This window comes from Lithobates pipiens, unplaced genomic scaffold (assembly GCF_037356315.1).
Source record: "Lithobates pipiens isolate NorthernLeopardFrog02 unplaced genomic scaffold, aLitPip1_a1.2 Scaffold_8, whole genome shotgun sequence".
NCBI lineage: Eukaryota > Metazoa > Chordata > Amphibia > Anura > Ranidae > Lithobates > Lithobates pipiens.
The window spans coordinates 514,248,649-514,271,339 of record NW_027507903.1 but is presented as its reverse complement, the minus strand read 5'-3'; the positions used below and the strand labels follow the sequence as shown (position 1 = coordinate 514,271,339).

Below are 22,691 nucleotides of genomic sequence, written 5' to 3'. Positions count from 1 at the left end.
AGTTCAATAAGAAGAGTACACAGAGTTGCTGGCTTTGATGGTAATGGATAAAACGTAAAAGTCCAGAATAGAGACACTGTAAAATTTTTCTTCAGCTGCATGTGTTCGATAAATGTAAATGCATTTTTTGCAAAAATTCCGAATATTAACCATGTTTAAGTAAGCTTACAATTTTGCCGCAGTCATAGCAGTCTTGGGCCACATGTTGGGCACCCCTGCTATAATATCTTTGTATGCTGCGGTATGTAGAGTACCCTTCGCTAGAAATGCCTAACCACAAAAAATTAGAGGGGTGAGCAATACCTTTGAACATATAATGTATGCCTTAAAGTGGTTGTAAACCCTTACAACACACTTTGACCTACAGGTAAGCCTAGATTAAGGCTTACCTGTAGGTCCAAGAAATATCTCCTAAACCTATACGGTTTAGGAGATATTTGCCCGAAGACAGGCACCGCTGTCTACGGCACATGCGCCGTAGACAGCGGCACGCAGGCGCACTGAGCGCTGCATTTCCAATGACGGAGCTGCCGCGCATGTTGGCTCCCGTGCACATGCGCGGGAGTGACGTCATCGCGGCTTCGCCGAATGACAGCGGCGGAGCTGCGAGACCCCACCGAGAAGATGGATGCGCCGGACTACAGGGGACAGCGGTGACATCGCTGGCTCCTGTGTCAGGTACGTGACACATAATGGACTACTATGCGATGCATAGTGGTCCATTATGCTTTGCCTTTGCAGGGAATGAAAGAGGAAGTAAACTCATCAGGGTTTACTTCCTCTTTAAAATCTGCCTTGCATCTTAGTGTGAACTACTGGGTAAATCAGTGAGCCAACTGCACAAGCAAGAAATTAAATTTCTGGGAGGTTCTGCACAAGCCACCAATTACAGAACTACAGATTGAAAAGGAAAGATAATTTTAAATAACAATAAATTACAATATGGCTTGTGCAATTGCATCTGCTGTGTTTTTTTTTTTTTTTAATTTGCAATATTTTTGAGATTAGAGTAACCCTTTAGCCCTTGTTAACATATATGCGAAACTAACTGTCTTTCTATGCAGCCAGTTCACATACATGTGGGTCGGCTGGAGTGCGATTTTAAAAAGAGCCAGGTGAGATTTCCAGTGTCAGAAATTTTTTTGCACCTGAACCGCTGAACAAAATTGCACCGGACTCTTTTTACAAATCATACTGAAACCAGCCCCACACATATGTAAACCCAGTCTTAATGTTTTAGCATGGAATAACATTTTAGACAATTGTGCTCTTCCAACCTTGTGATAATAGTTTGGGGAAGGCCCTTTTCTGTTCAAGCATGACTGTGCCCCTGTGTACAAAGCCAGCTCTATAAAGACATGGTTTGACCTATTTGGTCTCCACAGAGCCTCAACCTCAACCCTACTGAACACCTTTTCCACCAGTTTTGGTAATATAACAAGAAGCTTTGACCTCGGGTCACATGATCTCTTTTGAAGAGGAAGATTATCCTGTCTTTGCTTGTTACGTGTTCATCCCAACAAGCCCATCACTTTAGCTTTTGAGGTTTTAAAAAATCCAATCTCTTATACATGCTGAGAAAAACATTATTTAAAATATAGAGTACAAAAGAGAAGTACATTTGTTGGAACAAAACATCTGGTGGTTATTGGCAGAGTGTTGTTTAGCTTTGGAATACTTGGCATGGGAAAGCTTAGCATTGGAAACATAAAAAGTAACATTTGATTGGCCTGCTATTTGCAACAAGGACTGCCCCTTTTTCAGACACTTTAAAGTCACAGTTTTCAAACACTTTAGGCCCAGCATGGTGGAATTGCACATAGTTACAGCAAACCATATGCTCTATCAGTACCATGGACAAGGGCATCACATGCTAAGATGATTTCTGACTTGCATTATCCTGCCGCATCTTATGAAAACTCGCAAATGACTTCAGTTTGTGAGTTATGGGATTCAGGAATGGATCAGTAAGCTGTCCTTGGCCTCATTGCTATGATTAGCGAGTCTTGTAGTATTAAGATCCTCTATTTGCAAAAGGCAAGTGCCTCAAAGAAAACTGTTTGGCATTTTGATTCTGTATAATAGCATAAAAGAGGCTCTGATTTTATAGATGATCTGTTGCACTGTACACAAATGGTCAGTACTTGGAACTCCTCTACTCTAAAAAAAAAAATACAGCTTAATTTGTTTACGTAGATAAAAAAAAGTAGCCGCTTATGCTTTTCTGACACCTTCAAATAAAACATATATGCGGAAAGAAAAGAAAAAAACGTCCCTTATAGGTACTATATAAAGATTCAATTATCATTCAAATAAAATGTTAATGTTATATTAGAAACATATCAAAATTTGGCCCATAAAATAAAATGTTCCAGTTCTCAATGACCCCCTATTACATTACTATGTAGACTCCTCATTCATCCCATTAACACCATGATATATACGTTCCCAACTGGATACAATTCCAAATCGCTTGATCTTATCTGGTGATGGGGCTGAGTTTGACATGTAGAAATTATCATTCTAAATATATCATATTTAGATCCATTAAAAATCTGTTGAAATAAGGTGTTTACACTCTTGTAGTAATTGTGTGAATGTGATCCAGCTATATTAACACTATCTGTTGAGTCCTGGGAATGCAAGGGCTCAGTGGCCCAAGTTTAGGCATAAGGATCACAAGGGACTTTGAAGGACTCTGTAACATAATTCCCGATTTGCTCTTGTCCACCTGGGAGTTTTGGATGTTCCATTCTACATTTGTATGTTCTGTCTCCTTCTGTAACATTCTCTATAATATAAAATAATTCCAAGATCCTTCAGGGGAAGAAGCTCCTCCATAATGGGTACATCAGGTGTGTAGACCTGGGAACTCGTCACAGAGATCTCTCCAAAATAGCCCATAAGAGACACAAGACCGTCAGGTGATGACTTCACTGCTCAATGGAGGTTTTCATAAAATAAGAGCTGAGTTTGGGCAAAGATAGGCATGGAGATCTCAGCGAAAGGCGAGAAAACTAAGTGCACTTTCAGTCATCCGATAAAGGGTGATAACCTTGCCTTCCTTTAAAAAAGGAGCACTTCTGCTTTCTCTGGAGAACTTCTGTCATTCATTAACATCCTTAAGGTTTTTCTCACATGGGCATTTAATGACTCCCCACCAGAAATGGACATGAAGCCACTCAGGGCTGTACAGATGCCAAAGCAAAATATTTTATATGATCGACCCGTTTTTATCTTATTTTTGGCTGGAGTTTTGCAATAGCAACTAAAAAATAAATGAACTAAGTTTCCTATCTGCTATGAATATCAACAGGACCTTAATGGTATGTTTTCTTTTCTTCCTTACAGATATCGATGAATGTGATAATGACTACACTGGAGGATGTGTTCATGACTGTATCAATATACCAGGGAATTATAGGTGCACATGCTATGATGGATTTATGCTGGCACATGATGGACACAATTGCTTGGGTGAGTACAATTACGTTTTATGTTTGTCATCTGCAGAATTTTACTATGTTTTAAATGTATTTATAATCTATAGCAGTGGTCTCCAAACTGCAGCCTGGGGGCCATATGTGGCCATTGCTTGCGTTTATATGGCCCTTAGGGCACTATTCCTCCCACTGACAATTAACAATGAGGCATAATTCCTGCCACCGACACCAACATACACCAATGATGGGGCACTAGTCCTTCCACTGACACCAATGATGGGGCACTAGTCCTTCCACTGACACCAATGATGAGGCACTATTCCTCCCACCGACACCAATAATGTGGGAATATTTCTCTTACTGACACCAATAACGTAGCACTATTCCTGTCACTGATGCCAGTGATAGGGCACTAGTCATCTCGCTGACACCTTCGGACATTTTCTACTCCCATTGGCCACAGTCCGGCCCCTCTAAAGTCTGTAGGGTAGAATACAGGCCCTTTGTTTAGATAGTTTGGAGATCCCTGATCTATAATAACTGGAATCTGAAAGTGACATTTAAATGGACACGCAGGTGGCTTTTCTTCCATTTTGATTCCTACAGCTGACCTGTCATATCCATTCATGTTGTTTAATTTTCTTGTTACATGCAGTTATTGTTTTTTGTATTTTCTGTATTGAAGGGGTCATCTGGAAATTAAATGTTTTCACTTAAAAAACAAAATTGCAGCCAAACACTTTTTTTCTACTTTGTTGAAGGGTTAGAAGCGTTGTCACTCCACCAGGACAGGAGGCGAGGGAAAATATCTTCAATAGGGCACAGACTGCACATTGCACAAATGTAAAGGCCCCTTAATCGTAAATGAAAGAGGCTGGTTGGAAATGAAAACGCTAAAGCTACATATCACATATCAAGTGAAAGCCCCTTTAAATGTTGGCTCTTTTATGTAGCAAAAAAAAAACACTACTTTTAAGAATTTAGATTACTATGGGGTTCTTTCTGATACTACTCTGAATGCTTGGTTTCAGTTGTCTTACAGATCGAGTATGCTGCACACAGTTCTGCGTAGGTGGTTCACAGAAGTCAGCTAGCCAATCGGCAGTAAGAGGATTAGCTTTCCTTATATGTTGCTTCTTCTGTTGATGTTCATCAGGGTTACAGTATCTGAATTCTTCTCTTAACAATAACTTGTTGTGAAGGACCAGCTGTATACATATCATATGAGTTTTCTCTTGGAGAAGGTTCTTGTTTGCTTGGTGCCTTGTCATATTATTATTCTGATCTGAACATTTTAGCTGAAGTTTGATCTGCTTATATTTTCCCTTTGCAGGCCCCTCCCCCCATAAACATGCTAAAGAATTTTTTTTAAGACCTTTTGGTTTTTATTGCGCACCTCACTTAGATGCAGTGACATCATCAGTGGGTCCCCATGCTTCTCTATTCAATGCAAACAGATCATGGCTGGCGGGAGGGACAAGCAGGGTCCTGTACATAGCTTTCTTCAGAACCCTGTCTCAGTACTTCTTTCAAGGGCTCTCAGTCCTGATGCAAGTAGTGGGCTGGCTCTTGGGAAGAGTTTTTAATGAAAAAAATTAATTTTAACGGGATTGTGAAGTCAAATATTTTTTTAAATAACAAACATGGACAGAGCAACCCCAATCCTCTTCTCTGGTTCCCCACCAGCGCACCTTGCTTTTTCTCTTCTCGGTATGCCTCATAGGAAGCGTCTACCTATGGTGGCGCAACTATGGGCTTGATTTCAAACCATGCCATCTGCATCCATAGACACATGTCAAGGTGTTGGCATATGGCAACTGGACTTTTTGTGGTATTGTACAGTAAAGGCTTCTTTCTAGGAATTGGACCATGTAGCTCACTTTTGTACAAGTATCTCCGTATTGTACTCCTTGAAACAACCATACTGTCTTTATTTTTCCAGAGTAGCCTGTATTTCTCCTGAGGTTTCTTGTGGGCTTTCTTTGTATCCCACATTTTTTTTCTGGCAGCTGTGGCTGCAATATTTCTTGGTCTACCTGACCTTGGCTTGGTATCAAGAGATCCCTAAATTTTTTACTTCTTAAAAAGTGATTGAACAGTACTGACTGGCATATTCCAGGCTTTTGATATCTTTTTATATCATTTTCCATCTTTTTACAGTTCAATTACCTTGTTATGCAGGTCTTTTGGCAGTTCATTTCTGCTTCCCATGGCTCTGTATGTAGCCTGTTCAGTGCATCCACCTGACACATGCTGACATCTGATCTCATCCGATTCTATTTGCTAAAAACAGAGATGGGGGATCCTTTTCCTATCCGTCTGCTGGATCAGATCGAGTGGTTTGTTTACATCCGACTGCCTATAGAGGAAAGCGGGCTGTGTCTGCTCTGCATAAACGGACAGATCCCCTACTGAGCAGGCGAATCAGCTGGTGGGGTCCGCCCATGTGATAGAGCCCTTATACTTTAAGTCCAAACTTCTCGCTATTGATAAAAGATAACAATTGAATCCAATTATTTATTGATTAGATTTCAATGCATTTAATGATTTTTTTTTAATCTAGGAGCAGAATTATGAAGTTAATGGCTTCTGAAAGTGACTAAGCTATATTGTTTTTATATAACTTGAAAAAAATGAGGTCATCATCCTTGCTTGGCTGTGATGTCTGATTCACAAAACAGTCTAAAGCCTGGTACACACTATTCACAAGCATCCGCCAGCGATATTCACAAGTAAAATTCAGCAGGCTGGTTGTTCAACTGATGGTTCGAATCTTGGCCAATTCCTGCTGAACTGGCTGAGATTCGAAACCATCTATGGCCGGCCTTATCTAAGTTACTCAATCCTCCCCCCCCCCCCATGCTCTATACACACACATTTATTTATTTATCTACCTTACCTTGACTACTGGTTGTCCTCAAACATGCTCAGCAAGTCCAGCATTGTCTGGTGTAACCTGCAGCTGCACGTCAGGTCCTGTGCCATCTTCTCTACTGACGTCATCAGGGGATGGTGGTCACTTCTGATGACACGTAGCACGTGCAGTGTGCCAAATCTTGCACAAAAGGCTTCTGGGATGGGTGATGTGAGTATCCTAAGAGGTTTCAGGAAGGGAAAAGCTGGAAGAGCTGGTCCTATAGAAAAGGTATTTAGAATGTTCTTTTTCAGTATCTGATATGTTACAGAAGAGGGGAGGAGAAAAGGGGATGAAGGTCCACTTTAAACAGGTAAACTGTGTGGATTTACAGCTTCCTGTTTTTTATGTCTGAAATATCATTTTCTCCATTTCTGAGTTTTATTTGCTCAGCATGGCTAAAATTCCTTCTTGCTTGCCCGCCTCTGAAAATGGCCCTTTACAGCCTAGTCATGTTTTTCTAGATCCCATTTTATTACTTTTTTGACAGACGCCACTAAGTTCCATTTCTTGCTGAAACAAGCCTTCTCTGTCAATATGTGTAAATATGAATTTCCTTGACTGTGCGGGGTTTTCTGCAGAGGACAGGCTCTGTTAAGTCTTTTGACATAAAGAATGATGCCACAGAATGTACAATTCTACGGTGTTTGATTATTTGTGGACAGCAAGTCTCAGAACAACATCTTTGTGCATTTTGGTCGCTGTGTATTGTATGTTGGTAAATCAGACTTCACTGCTGCTGCTATTTTGGTGCCAAATAAAAAAAAAAAATGTCCTGACTCTTGTGTGCTTGTCTGCTGTCTAGATGGCTGGTGACACATTTACTGCCTTCATAGGGGTCACATCAATGGTCTGCACTGTAATATCATGGACTGTTCATAAATAGGCCTGTAGTCGATGAGCTTCAATAAATAAAATGAAGTATAAGTCTTTTCTCTCCTAATGAGCAACAGAGAAGGACTGTACCATATTTAAATGTTGGAAATCTTAAAAGTAGACCTAGCATTGGGTAGATAGATATATTTATTGTTTTATATTTATGTAAATGTAGCAATTGGGTAATTTTTATCTCTCACAGAGATCACAGTACCTCCTGACAATGCCGTCGTCTGCTTTTCTTTCCAGCAGGATGGTACCAGGGGTCAAGTCCTGGTGAAAAAAGTGTGGGAACTCCCACCCAAGATCCACTCCCCCACCAAAAAAATAAAAAATGATACGCTAATATGCACAAACACTTCTACAGTGGTCTTTTTCTTCCAATTTTCGTATTGTGTGTATGAAGCTTAACTGTTAGTACATAAAAAAGAAAAAACTATTCTCAATAAACATAAATACGGTAATTCTCTGAATAATCAGCAATCATTCAATTGTGCTTCCATGCAAATGTGAACATCATGTTCTGATCTTTATTGGGGAATGTTATTTGGTATATGGAGTGTTTATGTGGTGCCTTTAACCCTGTGTTATCCAAACTCTGTTCAATGAAAAGTGTAAAAGGAAAGGTCATAAATTAACTGCACATTATCTGAACGGAATGCTTAGGGAGATAGTGATGTGTTCCTGCTTAGGAGATGTATGTTAGCTTGGGGGGGCTGCAAACTCTGAAGGGCTCCAACACACACTCGCTGCTATTCCAACCCTTTACATATTTCCATATAAACTTCCCTCCTGGCATTAACCTTTGCCGGGTATTGTGCTCAGCTTACCACCCCAAACTGATGTTCCTCCCTCAGCTCACCTCTCTCCCTGCATGTCCTGTGAGCAGAATAGCTGTGCTCCTTCTCTGGGTTCTCTCATCATATGGCACTGAAGATAGGGTGGGGGGGGGGGGGGTATTCAGCGGGGAACACACAGAGCAAGTATGCAGGAGACTGGGGGGAGCATGAGGAGACAGAAAATCAGGAGGGGCCTGTGGGGAGGAGCGCATCACGAGAGGTCTGACTAAATACAATCTTTAACAGCAGGGACCTGATCTACCCATCAGCTAGCTGTGATTGACAGGTAGATCGAAGAGGAAGCTGTCATTGGGCCCCCTACTGGCAATGCCTGAATGGTCAGTCCACCCCTGGTGTGCAGCACTTACTATTGCGAGCTGTGTCGGCGGCTGCTGGTGTAGCACCTGCCACACAGCTTGCATACTTCAAAGTCTTGCAGGATGTGGCTGCTAATGGGAACTGAGTTCCTGTTGTGGAAAAAGTGCAGGAAGTCCGTTCCCATGCGTTACCGCAGGACTTGAGCCCTGGATGGTACCATGTTTATTCAGGCATGATTCAGGGTCAACATCTATTTACTGAACTGAAAAGCCTGCGCAAAGAGATGAATCATCATGTAAAGCCTTGTGCCTGTGTACAGATGAGTCATTTTCAGATGTGCTGCAGTTTTATCTCTTGTGGGGACTGAGCAAATGTTTCCTCCTGCCTGCAGTAGACTGTTGACATATCAACCTAGGCGGAGACGCTAAAGTGGAGCTCAAGGACAGTTTTTTTTATTTATTTTTTTATGTTTTTTTGCTTAGGTTCAACTCTAGCTTACCCCAGCCCGACTCACTTCTAATTTTTTTTTTAAAGACCCTATTCATACAATTTTTCAGGCCAATCTAGTGATGTCATGGGTTCTTCCTTTTCTTCCTCAGTGGTGGCGCTATACATACACTTTTTTCCTGCAGTATCAAGGCCGATCTGGTGATGTCATGGGTTCTTCATCTTGTTCTTGTTCTTCAGAGGTGGCAGTAGGCAGGTGCCCTTTAGGACTGTTGATGCTCATCTAATGATATATGATGCAGCTTAGTGCAGGAGTACTATAAGCCCAGGCTTCATTGAGCGGGGCTATGATGGCCTGTATTCATAGGTTGTGGGTTAGCTATTGAGCGCTGTCATTCAAACCGGAAAAATAGCAACATCTAGTGGCAGAGAGGGGTACTGCACTGGAAGGCCAGTAGTGCATTTTTTTTTCCAGATGTAAAGCAGCATTTTTATAATTTTTTTTATTCTTACAGAAGAAAAGTTTTTGTTTCTATATTCTTTTAGTAGTAGTAGAGGTTTAACTGCAGTACTGCCCATGCAGGGGCTAATCAAAAAATTAAAAAAATTAGGAAGGGTATTATAATGTTTAAATACATTTTGTATTGTGACATATGGAATTTATTCATGCAGCTTAGAACAGTTAGTTTGAAGTTATACTAAAGGTTATATTTACTTGCTCTGTGCAACGATATTGCACAGAGCGGTCTCTTACCTCCTCTTTGGCAGCCCCCCCCCCCCCCCCCAAGTGGTGCTGTCAGCTCTTCCCTCTTCCAGATGCCTCCTTAGCAAGCCGAGTGCTATGAAGCACCCGTGTGAACATGCTCCCAAGCCAGATTTTGTGCAGTCATAGACCCACACATTGCTTCATTGCTTATAAGCCACGGCCCTGCTCCCTCCTCACAGGAGTTTAATTAATAGCAAAAGCCTATGGCTCCCACTTCTCTGTGTCTCCTGTGAGACCAGGAAAGGAGAGGAGCAGGGCATCAGCTGAGACAGTGCTGGAACGGTGAGAGGAGTCAGGTAAGTGTTTAGGGCTGGGGTAGGCTAGGAGATGGGGAGTTTTTTTACCTTAATCCAGGCAGTGCGTTAACGCGGAGTTCCACCCACATTTACGTCTTCCTGTTAAGGCTGCCGCGGTGAGGTAAGTAATTTCCGTGATCACCAGTTTTCTAGAGCACATATGCAAGTTGCTTTGCGCTTTCTGAATGGTCCAGCAGGTCTTCTGTGATCTGTGTGTGTGAGAAGGAGGAGGGGTCAGAAATACTCAAAGATCGCCACTCCCATCTTACCCAGAAGTGGGAGTGGGTACCTGTCAAAACCGGGTACGTGCCCCCCCCCCCCCCCCGCACAAGGTGCTAAATGTGGCAGTGAGGGAGGTGGGGGGAGGGTGCGAACAGGCAGAGCCATTAAGCCAGCCATACATGGTTCGAGACTTGGCCAATGCAGCAAGGGATGGACAAATTTTGATCCACATATGGGCAGGGAGGTTGTGCGGTAGTTGTTCTACCAATCGACCTTCAACTTCTATACAACAGCCATGTCGGATTTTCCCCGCTTGATCAGCGCTGCAGGTTAACCACCTCAATACAGTGCACTTACACCCCTTTCCTGACCAGAATTTTCAGCTTTCAGCGCTCTCACAGTTTGAATGACAATTACTCAGTCATCCAACACTGTATCCATATGAAACTTGCGTCCTTTTTTCCACACAAATAGAGCTTTCTTTTAGTGGTATTTAATCACTAGTGGGTTTTTTATTTTTTGTGCTATAAATAAAATAAAACTTAAATTTTGTGAAAAAAATGCCTTTTTCTTTGTTTCTGTCATATATTTTTGCTAATTATTAATTTTTATTCATAAATTTTGGCCAAAATTTATACTACTACCTATCTTTGGCAAAAATAACCCACATTAGTATATATTATTTGGTCTTTGTGAAAGTTATAGAGTCTACAAACTATGGTGCCAATCACTGAAAATTGATCACTTCTGATCAGGCCTTCAGTACATCAGGTGTACCTCATTTCTTGAGACACTAACAAGCCAAGAAAGTACAAATACCCCCCAAATGACCCCTTTTTACAAAGAAGACATTCCAAGGTATTAAGTAAGTAGCATGGTGAGTTTTTTTAAGTTGTCATTTTTTCCCACAATTCTTTGCAAAATTACGATTTTTTTTTATAATTTTTTTTTTTTTTACAAAATTATCATATTATCAGGTTATTTCTCACACACAGCATATGCATACAACAAATTACACCCCAAAATACACTCTGCTACTCTTTCCGAGTACGGCGATACCACATGTGTGAGACTTTTACACAGCCTGGCCACATACAGAGCATCAACATTGAAGTAGTACCTTCAGACGTTCTACGAGCAAAAATGACGCATCTCATTTCTCAACCACCTATTACACTTTTGAAGGCCCTGGAGTACCAGGACAATGGAATTTCCCATAAAATTACCCCATTTTGGAAACAAAACACCCCAACGTATAATCTGTGAGGCATAATGAGTCTTTTGAATGGTTCATTTTTTTCCAGAAGTTTTTGGAATATGTGGAAAAAAATTAAAACGCATTTTTTTTTTTACACAAAATTGTCCATTTATAAGATATTTCTAACACATAGCATGTATATAGCAAAAATAACACCCCAAAATACATTCTGCTACTCTTCCCGAGTATGGCGATACCACATGTGTAGGACTTTTACACAGCCTGGCCACATAGAGAGGCCGAACATTGAATTAGTATGTTCAGGCATTCTAGGAGCATAAATGACACATCTCATTTCATTCCTACCTATCACATTTTTGAAGGTACTGGACCACCAGGAAAGTGAAATTACCCACAAAATGACCCCATTTTGGAAAGCTCACACCCCAACGTATATTCTATGAGACATGGGCTGCAAATAGGTACTCTGGTACTCTGATGGGCTGGAGATAGGTACTCTGGTACTCTGATGGCTTGGTGACAGGTACTCGGGTACTCTGATGGCCTGGTGACAGGTACTCGGGTACTCTGATGGCCTGGTGACAGGTACTCTGATGGCTTGGTGACTGGTATTTGGGTACTCTGAAGGGCGGTAACAGGTACTCATATGGACTGTGACAGGTACTCGGGTACTAAGATGAACTGTGACAGGTACTCTGGTACTCAGATGAACTGTGACAGGTACTCGGGTACTCAGATGAACTGTGACAGGTACTCGGGTACTCGGATGAACTGTGACAGGTACTCTGGTACTCAGATGAACTGTGACAGGTACTCGGGTACTCAGATGAACTGTGACAGGTACTCGGGTACTCAGATGAACTGTGACAAGTACTCGGGTACTCAGATGAACTGTGACAGGTACTTGGGTACTCAGATGGACTGGGACAGGTACTCGGGTACTCAGATGGACTGGGACAGGTACTCGGGTACTCAGATGGACTGGGACAGGTACTCGGGTACTCAGATGGGCTGTGACAGGTACTCGGGTACTCAGATGGGCTGTGACGGGTGCTCGGATGAACCGTGACAGGTACTCGGGTACTTTGATGGGCTGTGACAGATACTCAGGTACTCTGATGGACCGTGACAGATACTCGGGTACCATGATGGACTGTGACAGGTACTTGGGTACCCTGATGGACTGTGACAGGTACTCGGTACTCTAATGGACTGTGACAGGTACTCGGGTACCCTGATGGGCCGTGACAGGTACTCGGGTACCCTGATGGGCCGTGACAGGTACTCGGGTACTCTGATGGGCCGTGACAGGTACTCGGGTACTCTGATGGGCCGTGACAGGTACTCGGGTACTCTGATGAGCCGTGACGGGTACTCGGGTACTCTGATGGGCCGTGACGGGTACTCGGGTACTCTGGTGTGCCGTGACAGGTACTCGGGTACTCTGATGGGCCGTGACAGGTACTCGGGTACTCTGATGGGCCGTGACAGGTACTCAGGTACTCTGATGGGCTGGGACAGGTACTTGGGTACTCTGATGGGCCGTGACGGGTACTCGGGTACTCTGGTGTGCCGTGACAGGTACTCGGGTACTCTGATGGGCCGTGACAGGTACTCGGGTACTCTGATGGGCCGTGACAGGTACTCGGGTACTCTGATGGGCCGTGACAGGTACTCGGGTACTCTGATGAGCCGTGACAGGTACTCGGGTACTCTGATGGGCCGTGACAGGTACTCGGGTACTCTGATGGGCCGTGACAGGTACTCGGGTACTCTGATGGGCCGTGACAGGTACTCGGGTACTCTGATGGGCTGGGACAGGTACTTGGGTACTCTGATGGGCTGGGACAGGTACTCGGGTACTCTGATGGACTGTGACAGGTACTCGGGTACTCTGATGGGCTGGGACAGGTACTTGGGTACTCTGATGGGCTGGGACAGGTACTCGGGTACTCTGATGGACTGTGACAGGTACTCTGATGGACTGTGATTGACAGGTAATATGAGGGGTGGTGACAGGTCCTCTTTATTGGGGGGGGGCAATCAGTGTGCTTGATGTGTACTGTAGGCGGTAACGAGATGTTACCGCAATCTCCTCCTCACACACGATCGGTGTGTGAGGAGGAGAACCCGGTAACATCTCGTTACCGCGGTTTGTTTACATTTTAGTGATCGGCTGTGAAAGGATCACAGCCGATCACGTGGGTAAACAGCCGGCCAATGGCTGTTTACCAGCTTCGGTGACGAGCAGTGTTCCCAGGGAACACGCCGCCACCGACGTGCACGCGCAGCGCGCTCACGATCGCGCGCATGCGCCGTGCACAGTCGGGGTGTGACCATCTGTGATCGGCCGTGACTTCATCACGGCCGATCACGTGGTAAACACCCATAGCCAATGGCTGTTCACTCCCTTCGGTGGCGAGCGGTGTCTCCGTGACACTCCGCCACCGAAGAAACAGGGATGCGCGCGATCGCACGCATTCCCTGTTTAAACGGGAGGCCATCATATGACAGCCTCCCGCCACAATAGGTGCGCCTCCTGGCCGTCATTTGACAGCCGGCGGTCAGCAACTAGTTAAAGAGTGGTGAAGTCTCCCCATTGTCGGAATACAAAGGCTCAGAGGGAAGGAATCCACAATAAGTGTGTGGTTGGGGGAATCAACTCAGTTTTTTTTTTTTGCTCAACACGCTGGTTTAATGAAAAAAAAAGTTATCTATGGCAGTGGTTCTCAACTCCTGTCCTTAGGATCCACTAACAGGCCAGATTTTAGGTATTACCTTGGGGAGATGCAGACTAGAATACTGCAATCACTGAGCAGCAAATGATATCACCTGTGAGTTATTTCAGTTATCTTGCAAACCTGGCCTGTTAGTGGGTCCCGAGGGCAGGAGTTGAGAACCGCTGATCTATGGGCTGTAAAAATCAGGTGCTGCTGCTTGTTATCTTGTCCATTTACTGGCTGGGGTGGTTCCTGGACAAGACCGTTTTTCCGAATTACAGTGTGATCTATTACAATGCTTGAGACTGGCCATACTCTATAAATTAGCACCAAGTGTGTTGGGGGGGGTGGGATCAGCACATCTTTCTTGTTCAATCGTACCCGCAGTGCTATTGGGTTGTGCCAGTGGGGAGCCTTCTCCACTGGCAGAATACAATAATCAGTGTTGCTGGCTATATCTGGTGGCACTGATCGTTCAGCAAAAAACTGTCCAAATTTCGATCCATGTATGGCCAGATTTAATAAGAAAGGAATCCTAGTACAAAAAAAATGAAAACGAAGTTGAGGGGGCACACATTTGTGGAATCTTGCAGTGTCTGTTTTTAGGCAGGTTTTTTTTTTTTTTACTTTAAGCCCCCTTTCACACTGTAGTGAATGTTTTAATGTCTTTTGTATATTGTTGGGCTTTTATGCATAGGACAACCTATTCATTTCATTGGGCTGCCTTACACATGACAAACACAGCACAGAAATTCTAATATATTTTTTGAGTTTTCAGTGTTTTTTTTCTTTTTTTTTGCCGTGTTTTGGGGTGCCATTAAAAATGAATGACGCCACAAGCACAACGTCTGCTTTTGCATGCTTCACAAAATGCGTGCAGCCAAGTATGAATGCAGCGTAAATGTTAAATGTCTGACAGGTTTACGTTAAAGTGGAAATTTAGTCAGAAGTCCTGCTAGATGCCTTCAGGCTGGCCCCTTTTGCAGGTATAGCTATGTAAAACATTAAAAATAAGTGTCTATACTGTTTATAATCCAGTAATACACTGTCTCACTCTGCTCTGCACATGCTCAGTTGCTTTCTATTTTTAGGCACTGCCGAAAATCTAGAAGCTGATCTGTTGACAGCCTAAAAATTTACTTCTGCTCAGGGGCTCTGGCCTTCAGCAAAATCACAGCCTCCAGAAAGAAGAAACAGGAGCAATGCTGGAGGAAATTTACCGCACATACTAATTTTGGTAGCATAATTATTAATGTAGGATTTCTGTCCCTTGCTAAAGAACACTCTTTCTCAAGTCGTCTTCCAGGACTGCACCCTGAGAGATGACTGGTCTCACCTGACACAATCATCAAAGAGGCTAAAACCCCCGCCCCTCTCTGTGCTCCTCAGTTCTTGATTGTGTTTCCCCACAGCAAAACTGTTAATTTTTTTCTTATGGACCCGAAGCTGTGGGCTGGTGGTCTCCCCCTGGGAGCCGGGCCGCAGGCTTGGGAAGTCTTTGGGTCAAGTAGGACTTGCCCTTGCGGGGGGCAGCAGTTTTGGGGAGAGCTCTACTGAGAGCTGAAGGACCCTGGGCACAGTGGGTACCCAGAAGTTCAGGGACCATTTTCCTGTTCCTCCCCCCCTTACCTGGCAGGTGTCCGTTCAGCAGGGGGAGCTGCCGGTTGGGTTTTCCTGGGGGAACCAGGTACGGCATACCCCTGATTCCTGGCACTCCTGCAGAAGGTAGAGCGGGGGGCTGGCAGTGAGAGATGGCTGAGCTGAGAGGGCTCGGTGCCATCTTGCTGGTGACAGGAATATGGAATGATTCGGCTTCCTCCCTAGCGCCAGAAATTACGACAGCGTTCTGAGCTGGGAGCGGAGGTCTGACTGATGGAGAAGGCATCCAAATCCTTCTCTTATCGGATCAATAGCACCATTATCAGCAAGGAGTGCAGCACTGGCAGTGGTGACAAGATGGAAAGAGAGGAGAGGCCCTCAGTGGCCACAGCATTAGAGGAGACCACAGGGGGGGAGTCGACCTAAGCTGGCAGGGGTAATGATGGGGGAGGAGGACCCCGACTCTTACTCCTGCAGGACATAGCAAGGGGGACATTGCTTCTAACTTGCATATGTTTCTCTTATAGGGGAGGACAGTACTGCCCAGGTGGTCGCCAGCCGTCCTAATGCCCCTTCCCGCTCTAAGAGATGCGGATACTGTAATGATAAATTACCTCAGGATCACTCTAAACCTTTTTTTTACAAGTGTATCCACAAGCTAGCAGGGAAAGAAACCTTTCAGGTTATAAAAGACTTTCTCTCCGTTCAGTCAGAGATGCTGATGACCCTTAAAGCTTTTCAAGCAATCCTCAAAGCTAGGAACCTTGAATCTTACATTAGCAAAAAGGGTTCTTCCTCCCAGGAGGACCCCTCCTTTAACTGAGCAGAGGGTAGCAGACATAGGAGTCCGGAAAACCCCCGAAACCCCTCCCCTCTCAGGATTCGGAGGAGGAGGAGGCTGAATCCCCCGATCAGAGTGGTTCTGATGAGGGCATTGAGGACAGTCAGGAGGAGGAGGACTCCAGACCAGGCAGACATATCTTTGCCGCCGATGATATGGAGGGCCTTCTTAGGGCAGTGTATGTGTCAGAAGAGATTCAGGAACCCGCAGCACAGGTGTCCACACAAGATAGGATGAGGTCCTCCCGATCCATCAGGCCCTTAAGGCTATCATCCTGAGTGAGTGGAAGGAGCCTGAAAGAAAACTTTTGAAGTTTGAAATGTGGAAACGTAGGTGCCCCTTCAAGGAGGAAGAGGAAGAGAGATTCTTGAAGACACCTAGATTACAGGCTTCCCTGGCTCAGGTGTCCAAGCAATCCAACCTCTCATTTGAGGATGCAGGCAACATCAGGAACCAGATACATCAATAAGCCGAGACCCTCTTGCGCAGGGCCTGGGAAGCCAATGCAGCGGCTATGAGCCCTGCCTTGGCTTTGGCTTCTGTGGCAAGGAACGCAGACATGTGGTTCACCAGACGAATGGATCATGTGTTGCAAACCTCTAAGTTCAAATACGTTTCGGACTAGAGGTAATTGGTAGGGCAGTAGCCTACTTGGCATATGCGGCAGTCGAGACGGTGCGTACAACCGACAAGACTGGTGCCCTTTTGAATTCCACAATCAGATTCTTGTGGGTCAAAACCTGGGATGGGGACAGCACTTGTAACACTCGGCTGTGTGGTCTTCCATTTGTGGTTCCCTTCTCTTTGGCACTGGGTTGGATCAGGCCCTTTCTAGGTCTACAGAGAAAAGCAAGAAATTTGACATTAAATCTAAGGGGAACATTTTTTTAAGGCCCCCAGGCTAAAAAACGGTTTAGAGATAAAAAAGGAAGGTACCGTTAATAGGTGTTGGGGGGTTCAGCAAAGGCAAGCAGAAGGGTGGTCTTCTCTAACCCCAGCCAGAAGTCTGCCGACAAGGACATAAGGGTAGGGGGAAGACTTCCCCACTTTATCTCTCAGTGGGAAAGAATTACTCAGAGTCCTCACATCCTTCAGATTATAAGAGGGGGCTACAGATTGGAGTTTCTCTCTTCACCTCCCCCAAGTTTCCATTTAACCCACTTACCCAGGGACCCTGAGAAAGCAGTGGGTCTCTTACACAGTGTCAGACAGCTGGCAAAGCAGGGGGTCATAATGCCAGTACTAGCAGGACAGTGTGGGCAGGGTTTTTATTCCCACATCTTCGTAGTCCCAAAGGCCTTGGGAAAGTACCACCTCATAAATCTAAGGAGATTAAATACGTTTCTGCGTTACAAAAGGTTCTGCACCTTCTGAAGGACGTATTTATGATGACTATAGACTTGAAAGATGCCTATCTTTGTATCCATATTTTTCCAGAGCACCGGGTATTTCTAAGGCCGCGTACACACGGGCGGACTGTTCGCCCAACTTTGTCCGCTGAACAGTGTTTCAGCGGACAGTCCGCTCGTGTGTGGGCTTCAGCGGACAGTTTCAGCGGACAGTCTGACGAACAAAGTTTTTCGGAATTCCCATAAGACAGTCCGCTGAAACTTGGTTTCAGCGGACAGTCCGCTCGTGTGTAGGCTGGTTCGACAAACTAAGTTTCGCGCATGCTCAGAAAGGATTTACACGGCGAAGGTTGCATTGCAGTGTATTGGACGTCGAATTTCTCGTCCCGTCGTACGTGCCGTTCACGTCATCGCGCACGCTTTCAGCGGACTGTTCGTTCATCGTGTGTGGTCAAGTCCGTTCATGCAAATTTTGAGCGAACTGTTTGTCGGATTGTTTGACGAACAAAGTTGGGCGAACAGTCCGCCCGTGTGTACGCGGCCTAAGGTTCGTGATCCCCTCGGAGCAGGGAGTGCAGCACTGGCAGTTTTCTGACCTACCCTTTGAACTGGTAGCCAGTCCAAGAGTGTTTCCAAAAATCCTGGCAGAGGTGGTTGCATTCCTTCATCTCCAAGGAGTAATGCTGATCCCCTATCTTGAAGACATACTGGTTTACAACCAGAATCATGATCTCCTTCTTTTCTCCGACCTGGCCAAGGTAGTGAGTACCTTGGAGTCCCTGCGGTGGATCATCAGCCAGGGGAAATCCTCGCTGGTTCCTGCCCAGACCAAGATCTATCTAGGGTTCCTGGTGGATTCAACAGCACAGAAGCTTGTTTTGCCCCAGGGGAAGGTAGAGGGCCTTATTTCAGTAGTAGCATCCCTTCTAGATGTAGAAGAGGTCTCTTACAGAAGGGTAATGAGAGTCCTCAGGCTGATGACATCTTGTATCCCAACGGTCCCATGGGCTCTGCTCCATTCCAGATTCTCCAGCAATTTGCCCTATCCTCTGGGGTTGGGAAAAGAGGAACGCTGGACAAAGTTCCCATTCCAGCAAGGGTAAAGAGTCTCTACAGTGGCGGCTCTATCCTCAAAGGTTGCGGGAGGGCCTCCTTTGGGCCCAACTCCAACCCCTCAGGGTAACAACGGATGCAAGCACCTGGGGTTGGGGGGCCCACTTAGTGAAACTTCGAGCCCAGGGCGCCTGGAACCAGAGTCAAAGGCGTGCTTCCTCCAACTTCCGGGAACTCTTGGTGGTAAGAGGACTTAAAGTGGTTGTAAACCCTTACAAACCACTTTGACCTACAGGTAAGCCTAGATTAAGGCTTACCTGTAGGTCCAAGAAATATCTCCCAAACCTATACGGTTTAGGAGATATTTGCCCGAAGACGGGCACCGCTGTCTACGGCGCATGCGCTGTAGACAGCGGCATGCAGGCGCACTGAGCGGAGCATCCTCGATGACGAAGATGCCGCGCGTCTTGGCTCCCGTGCGCATGCGCGGGAGTGACGTCATCGCGGCTTCGCCGAATGACAGCGGCGGAGCTGCGAGACCCCACCGAGAAGTTGGATGCGCCGGACTACAGGGGACAGCGGTGACTTCGCTGGCTCCTGTGTCAGGTAAGTGATACATAATGGGCTACTATGCAATGCATAGTAGTCCATTATGCTTTGCCTTTGCAGGGAATGAAAGAGGAAGTAAACTCATCAGGGTTTACTTCCTCTTTAAGGGCTTTTGAGGAAAGGATCGGGGCCAGGAGGTCCAGATACTTTCCGACAAAGCAACCGGGGTGGCATTTCTGAATCATCAGGGAGGCAAAAGGTCTCGCGCTCTTCTGACCTTGGCGCTGGAGCTCCTCGAATGGGCAGAGCAGAAAATCCCCTCTATCTCAGCAGTACATATAAAGGGGCATACAACGTCGAAGTGGACTACCTCAGTCGGCATTTCCAAGTTAATGTGTACCTCCACAGGGTGACACTGTGGGTACATGGGTAGCAGTGTACCAGCGTCCCTACAATGAGTATATGGAAACTAAAGACTAAAGAATGGACTTTAGAGGCACACAAGTAAATTATCTAAAAAAGATAAAGTTGGTTTATTAAATACAAAATTCATATGGTAAGAACAATAGGTCTCAATAAGTACATATAAAATTCCATAAAGTTAGTCTTTTATACCCGCCACAACACCATTTCATACAATACAGAAAAGTAATGATATGACCAGACAACTGGGAATCGAGATAACCGTAATAATAATATAACTGTTAAAGGTGTAAATAGACAGGCTTGTGGGTCTGAATGTGAATCCAGGTATACATGTTCTTTTAATTGCTTGAAATGTTGCGCGTAAAGGTAGGCTTTTTGAGGAGAATAATTAATTCATGCAGTAATAAAATGCGGGATACGTAGTATACTAGTTCACTGGCAAGCAAAGTTGTCTGGATCTGTCCAGAGGCCAAATGACAGCAGTGTAGCACTTCAGAGGTAAAAATACTTGCTGGTACCCCAGTATAGATATGGTTGTATGGTCTGTTTGGGTAATCATAAAGAGAAACAGACCAACAACTCAGAAAAATATAGACACCTCAAGAGTGGTAGAGCCAGATCGCGGAGACAAAATACATTACTTGGAAGCCTATTAGCATTATGCAGACACTGAGACTTAGGGTTCAGGTTGCAGCCTTGTCCTGTTTTTTGGACAGGAGGTTTGCTCTGGACCCTCTAATTAAAAGCTTCTTGTCAGCCAGACATAGACTGTCCCCAGTGCAGATGAGCAAGTTTCTGCTCTGGGACCTTGCGTTAGTCTTGGAAGCCCTAACCATGGCACCGTTTGAGGCATTAGCTCTTCTCCCTCTTAAGTTTCTTATCCTAAAGACAGTCTTCCTGCTGGCGGTTACAACGGGCAGGAGGATATGTGACGTTCAGGCTCTGTCAATAAACTAGCCCTTTTTTCTATTATTTGATGACAGGGTTGTACTCGGGCAGGACCCCTGTATTTCCCGAAGGTAGCCTCTAAGTGCCACAGAACTCAAGAGATTGTCCGTCCTTCATTTTGCACCAATCCTCAGAACGAGAGAGAAAGTTCCTTTCATTGTTTAAATGTCAGACATTGCCTGTTGTTTAGAAGGTCCAGCTATTTATTAAATAATTTTTCTGGCCAGAAGAAGGGTCAGCAAGCATCTAAAGCATCCATAGCAAGATGGATCAAGCAGACTATTACTTTAGCCTATGATCAGGCTATAGGGCAGCCCCACCTGACCTTAAAGCACATTCTGCTCGGTCTCTGATGACCTCTTGGGCAGAAAGGGCCAGAGCATTGGTGGAGCAAATATGCAGAGCAGCTACATGGACAAGCCAGAGCACCTTCCCTAGACACTACAGGGTGGAGTTGCTGTCACCTCAGGATCTGGCGTTTGGTAGGAAGGTCCTACAAGCTGTTGTCCAGCCTTAAGGTAGGCCTGAGCTACTTGCTCTTCTCTCAGGGTGCTGTCCTGGAAGATGACTTAAGAAAAAAAACAGCTACACTTACTGGTAACAGTGTTTCTGGGAAGTCTTCCAGGACGGCAGGCCTACTTCCCACCTGCTCTTTTGGTATGTTGGTTTTGTATGGAGTTTTGAGATTTTTCACTCTAGTGCACTAGTATGGGTCAATACTTTTTCACAACTGTAGAGCACAGGGAGGACCTGGTGTTTTAACCTCTTTGTTGATTGTGTTTCCTGTCAGGTGGGACCAGTCATGTCTCAGGCTGCAGTCCTGGAAGACTTCCCAGAAACACCGTTACCGGCAAGTGTAACTGGTAATTTTTTTTTATCAAGTTGTTATAGGCAAAGTTTTGCTATAAGCATTGTGGCAGTTCTTTCTAGATGGTATTATTGGATCATTCAGTTAAAGTGATTGTAAAGTCAATTTTTTTTTGTTTTTTATATTGACAAACCTATTATACTTACCTGCTCTGTGCAGTGGATTTGCACATGGCAGCCTGGATCCTCCTCTTCTCAGGTTCCTCTTTGCTCCCTCTGGCCTCTCTCTCCAGTCCAATACCCCCAAAGCAAGCAGCTTGCTATGGGAGTACCCGAGCCAAGCTGCAGGTCCGTGTATCTATTCAGACACGGAGCTGTGGTGCGGCCTGCCAATGGCGCTGCTGCTGTGCCTTAGCCAATCAGGAGGGAGAGTACCGGATAGCCGAGGTAAGTATTAGAGGGTGCTGGGGCGGCTGATGCACACAGAAGGCTTTTTATCTTAGTGCATACAATGCATTAAGAGAAACCTTCTGACTTTACAACCACTTTAATTTACGGTCGTTTTTTTTATTTACACCTGAATGCTCTTCAAATTAAAACATTGGCTGCTAATTCGAAGGCTGTATTGTGGAACTTGAAGTGTTGGCCATGATTTTATTGTTTACTTTTTAAAAATCTGTGAAGTTTAATGAGCCAGTGATGATTAGTTGGATGGACACTTGAATTTCATTGTGTTTGCCCAAGAGAAGGCTGCATTATTTCACCAAAATGTTAGTAAATAGTAATTTTAAATACATAATTTAAAATGCATTCCTTTGAGAACAATATCAAATGTGGCACAAGTAATTCTGTAGGAGGCTGTGAGCAGCGCAAAAATTTAAGCATTGATTTTATGGTACTGCATTAGCTGTGATCTCAAGCAGTCTAACTGTCTCGTATAATGTATTCCTCAGTCTCCAACAAATCCTGTAGCATGGCTGCAGTCTCTGACCATCTTTTGTTGCATGCAGTGGTGTATTTTGTTTTTGTGCTGCCCTAGGTAAGACTAAAATTGGGTGC

General features: G+C 44.8%; 1 protein-coding gene across 2 annotated transcripts in view; it reads left to right on the top strand.

The window, feature by feature from the left end:
- Positions 1-22,691, top strand: part of SCUBE1 (signal peptide, CUB domain and EGF like domain containing 1) — a 453,110-nt gene that overhangs the window by 83,658 nt on the left and 346,761 nt on the right. For both annotated transcript variants that reach the window (XM_077469395.1, XM_077469394.1), the window contains exon 3: positions 3,352-3,477. In XM_077469395.1, coding sequence (XP_077325521.1) covers positions 3,352-3,477 — 126 coding nt within the window. The remainder of the gene's footprint in view (positions 1-3,351; positions 3,478-22,691) is intronic.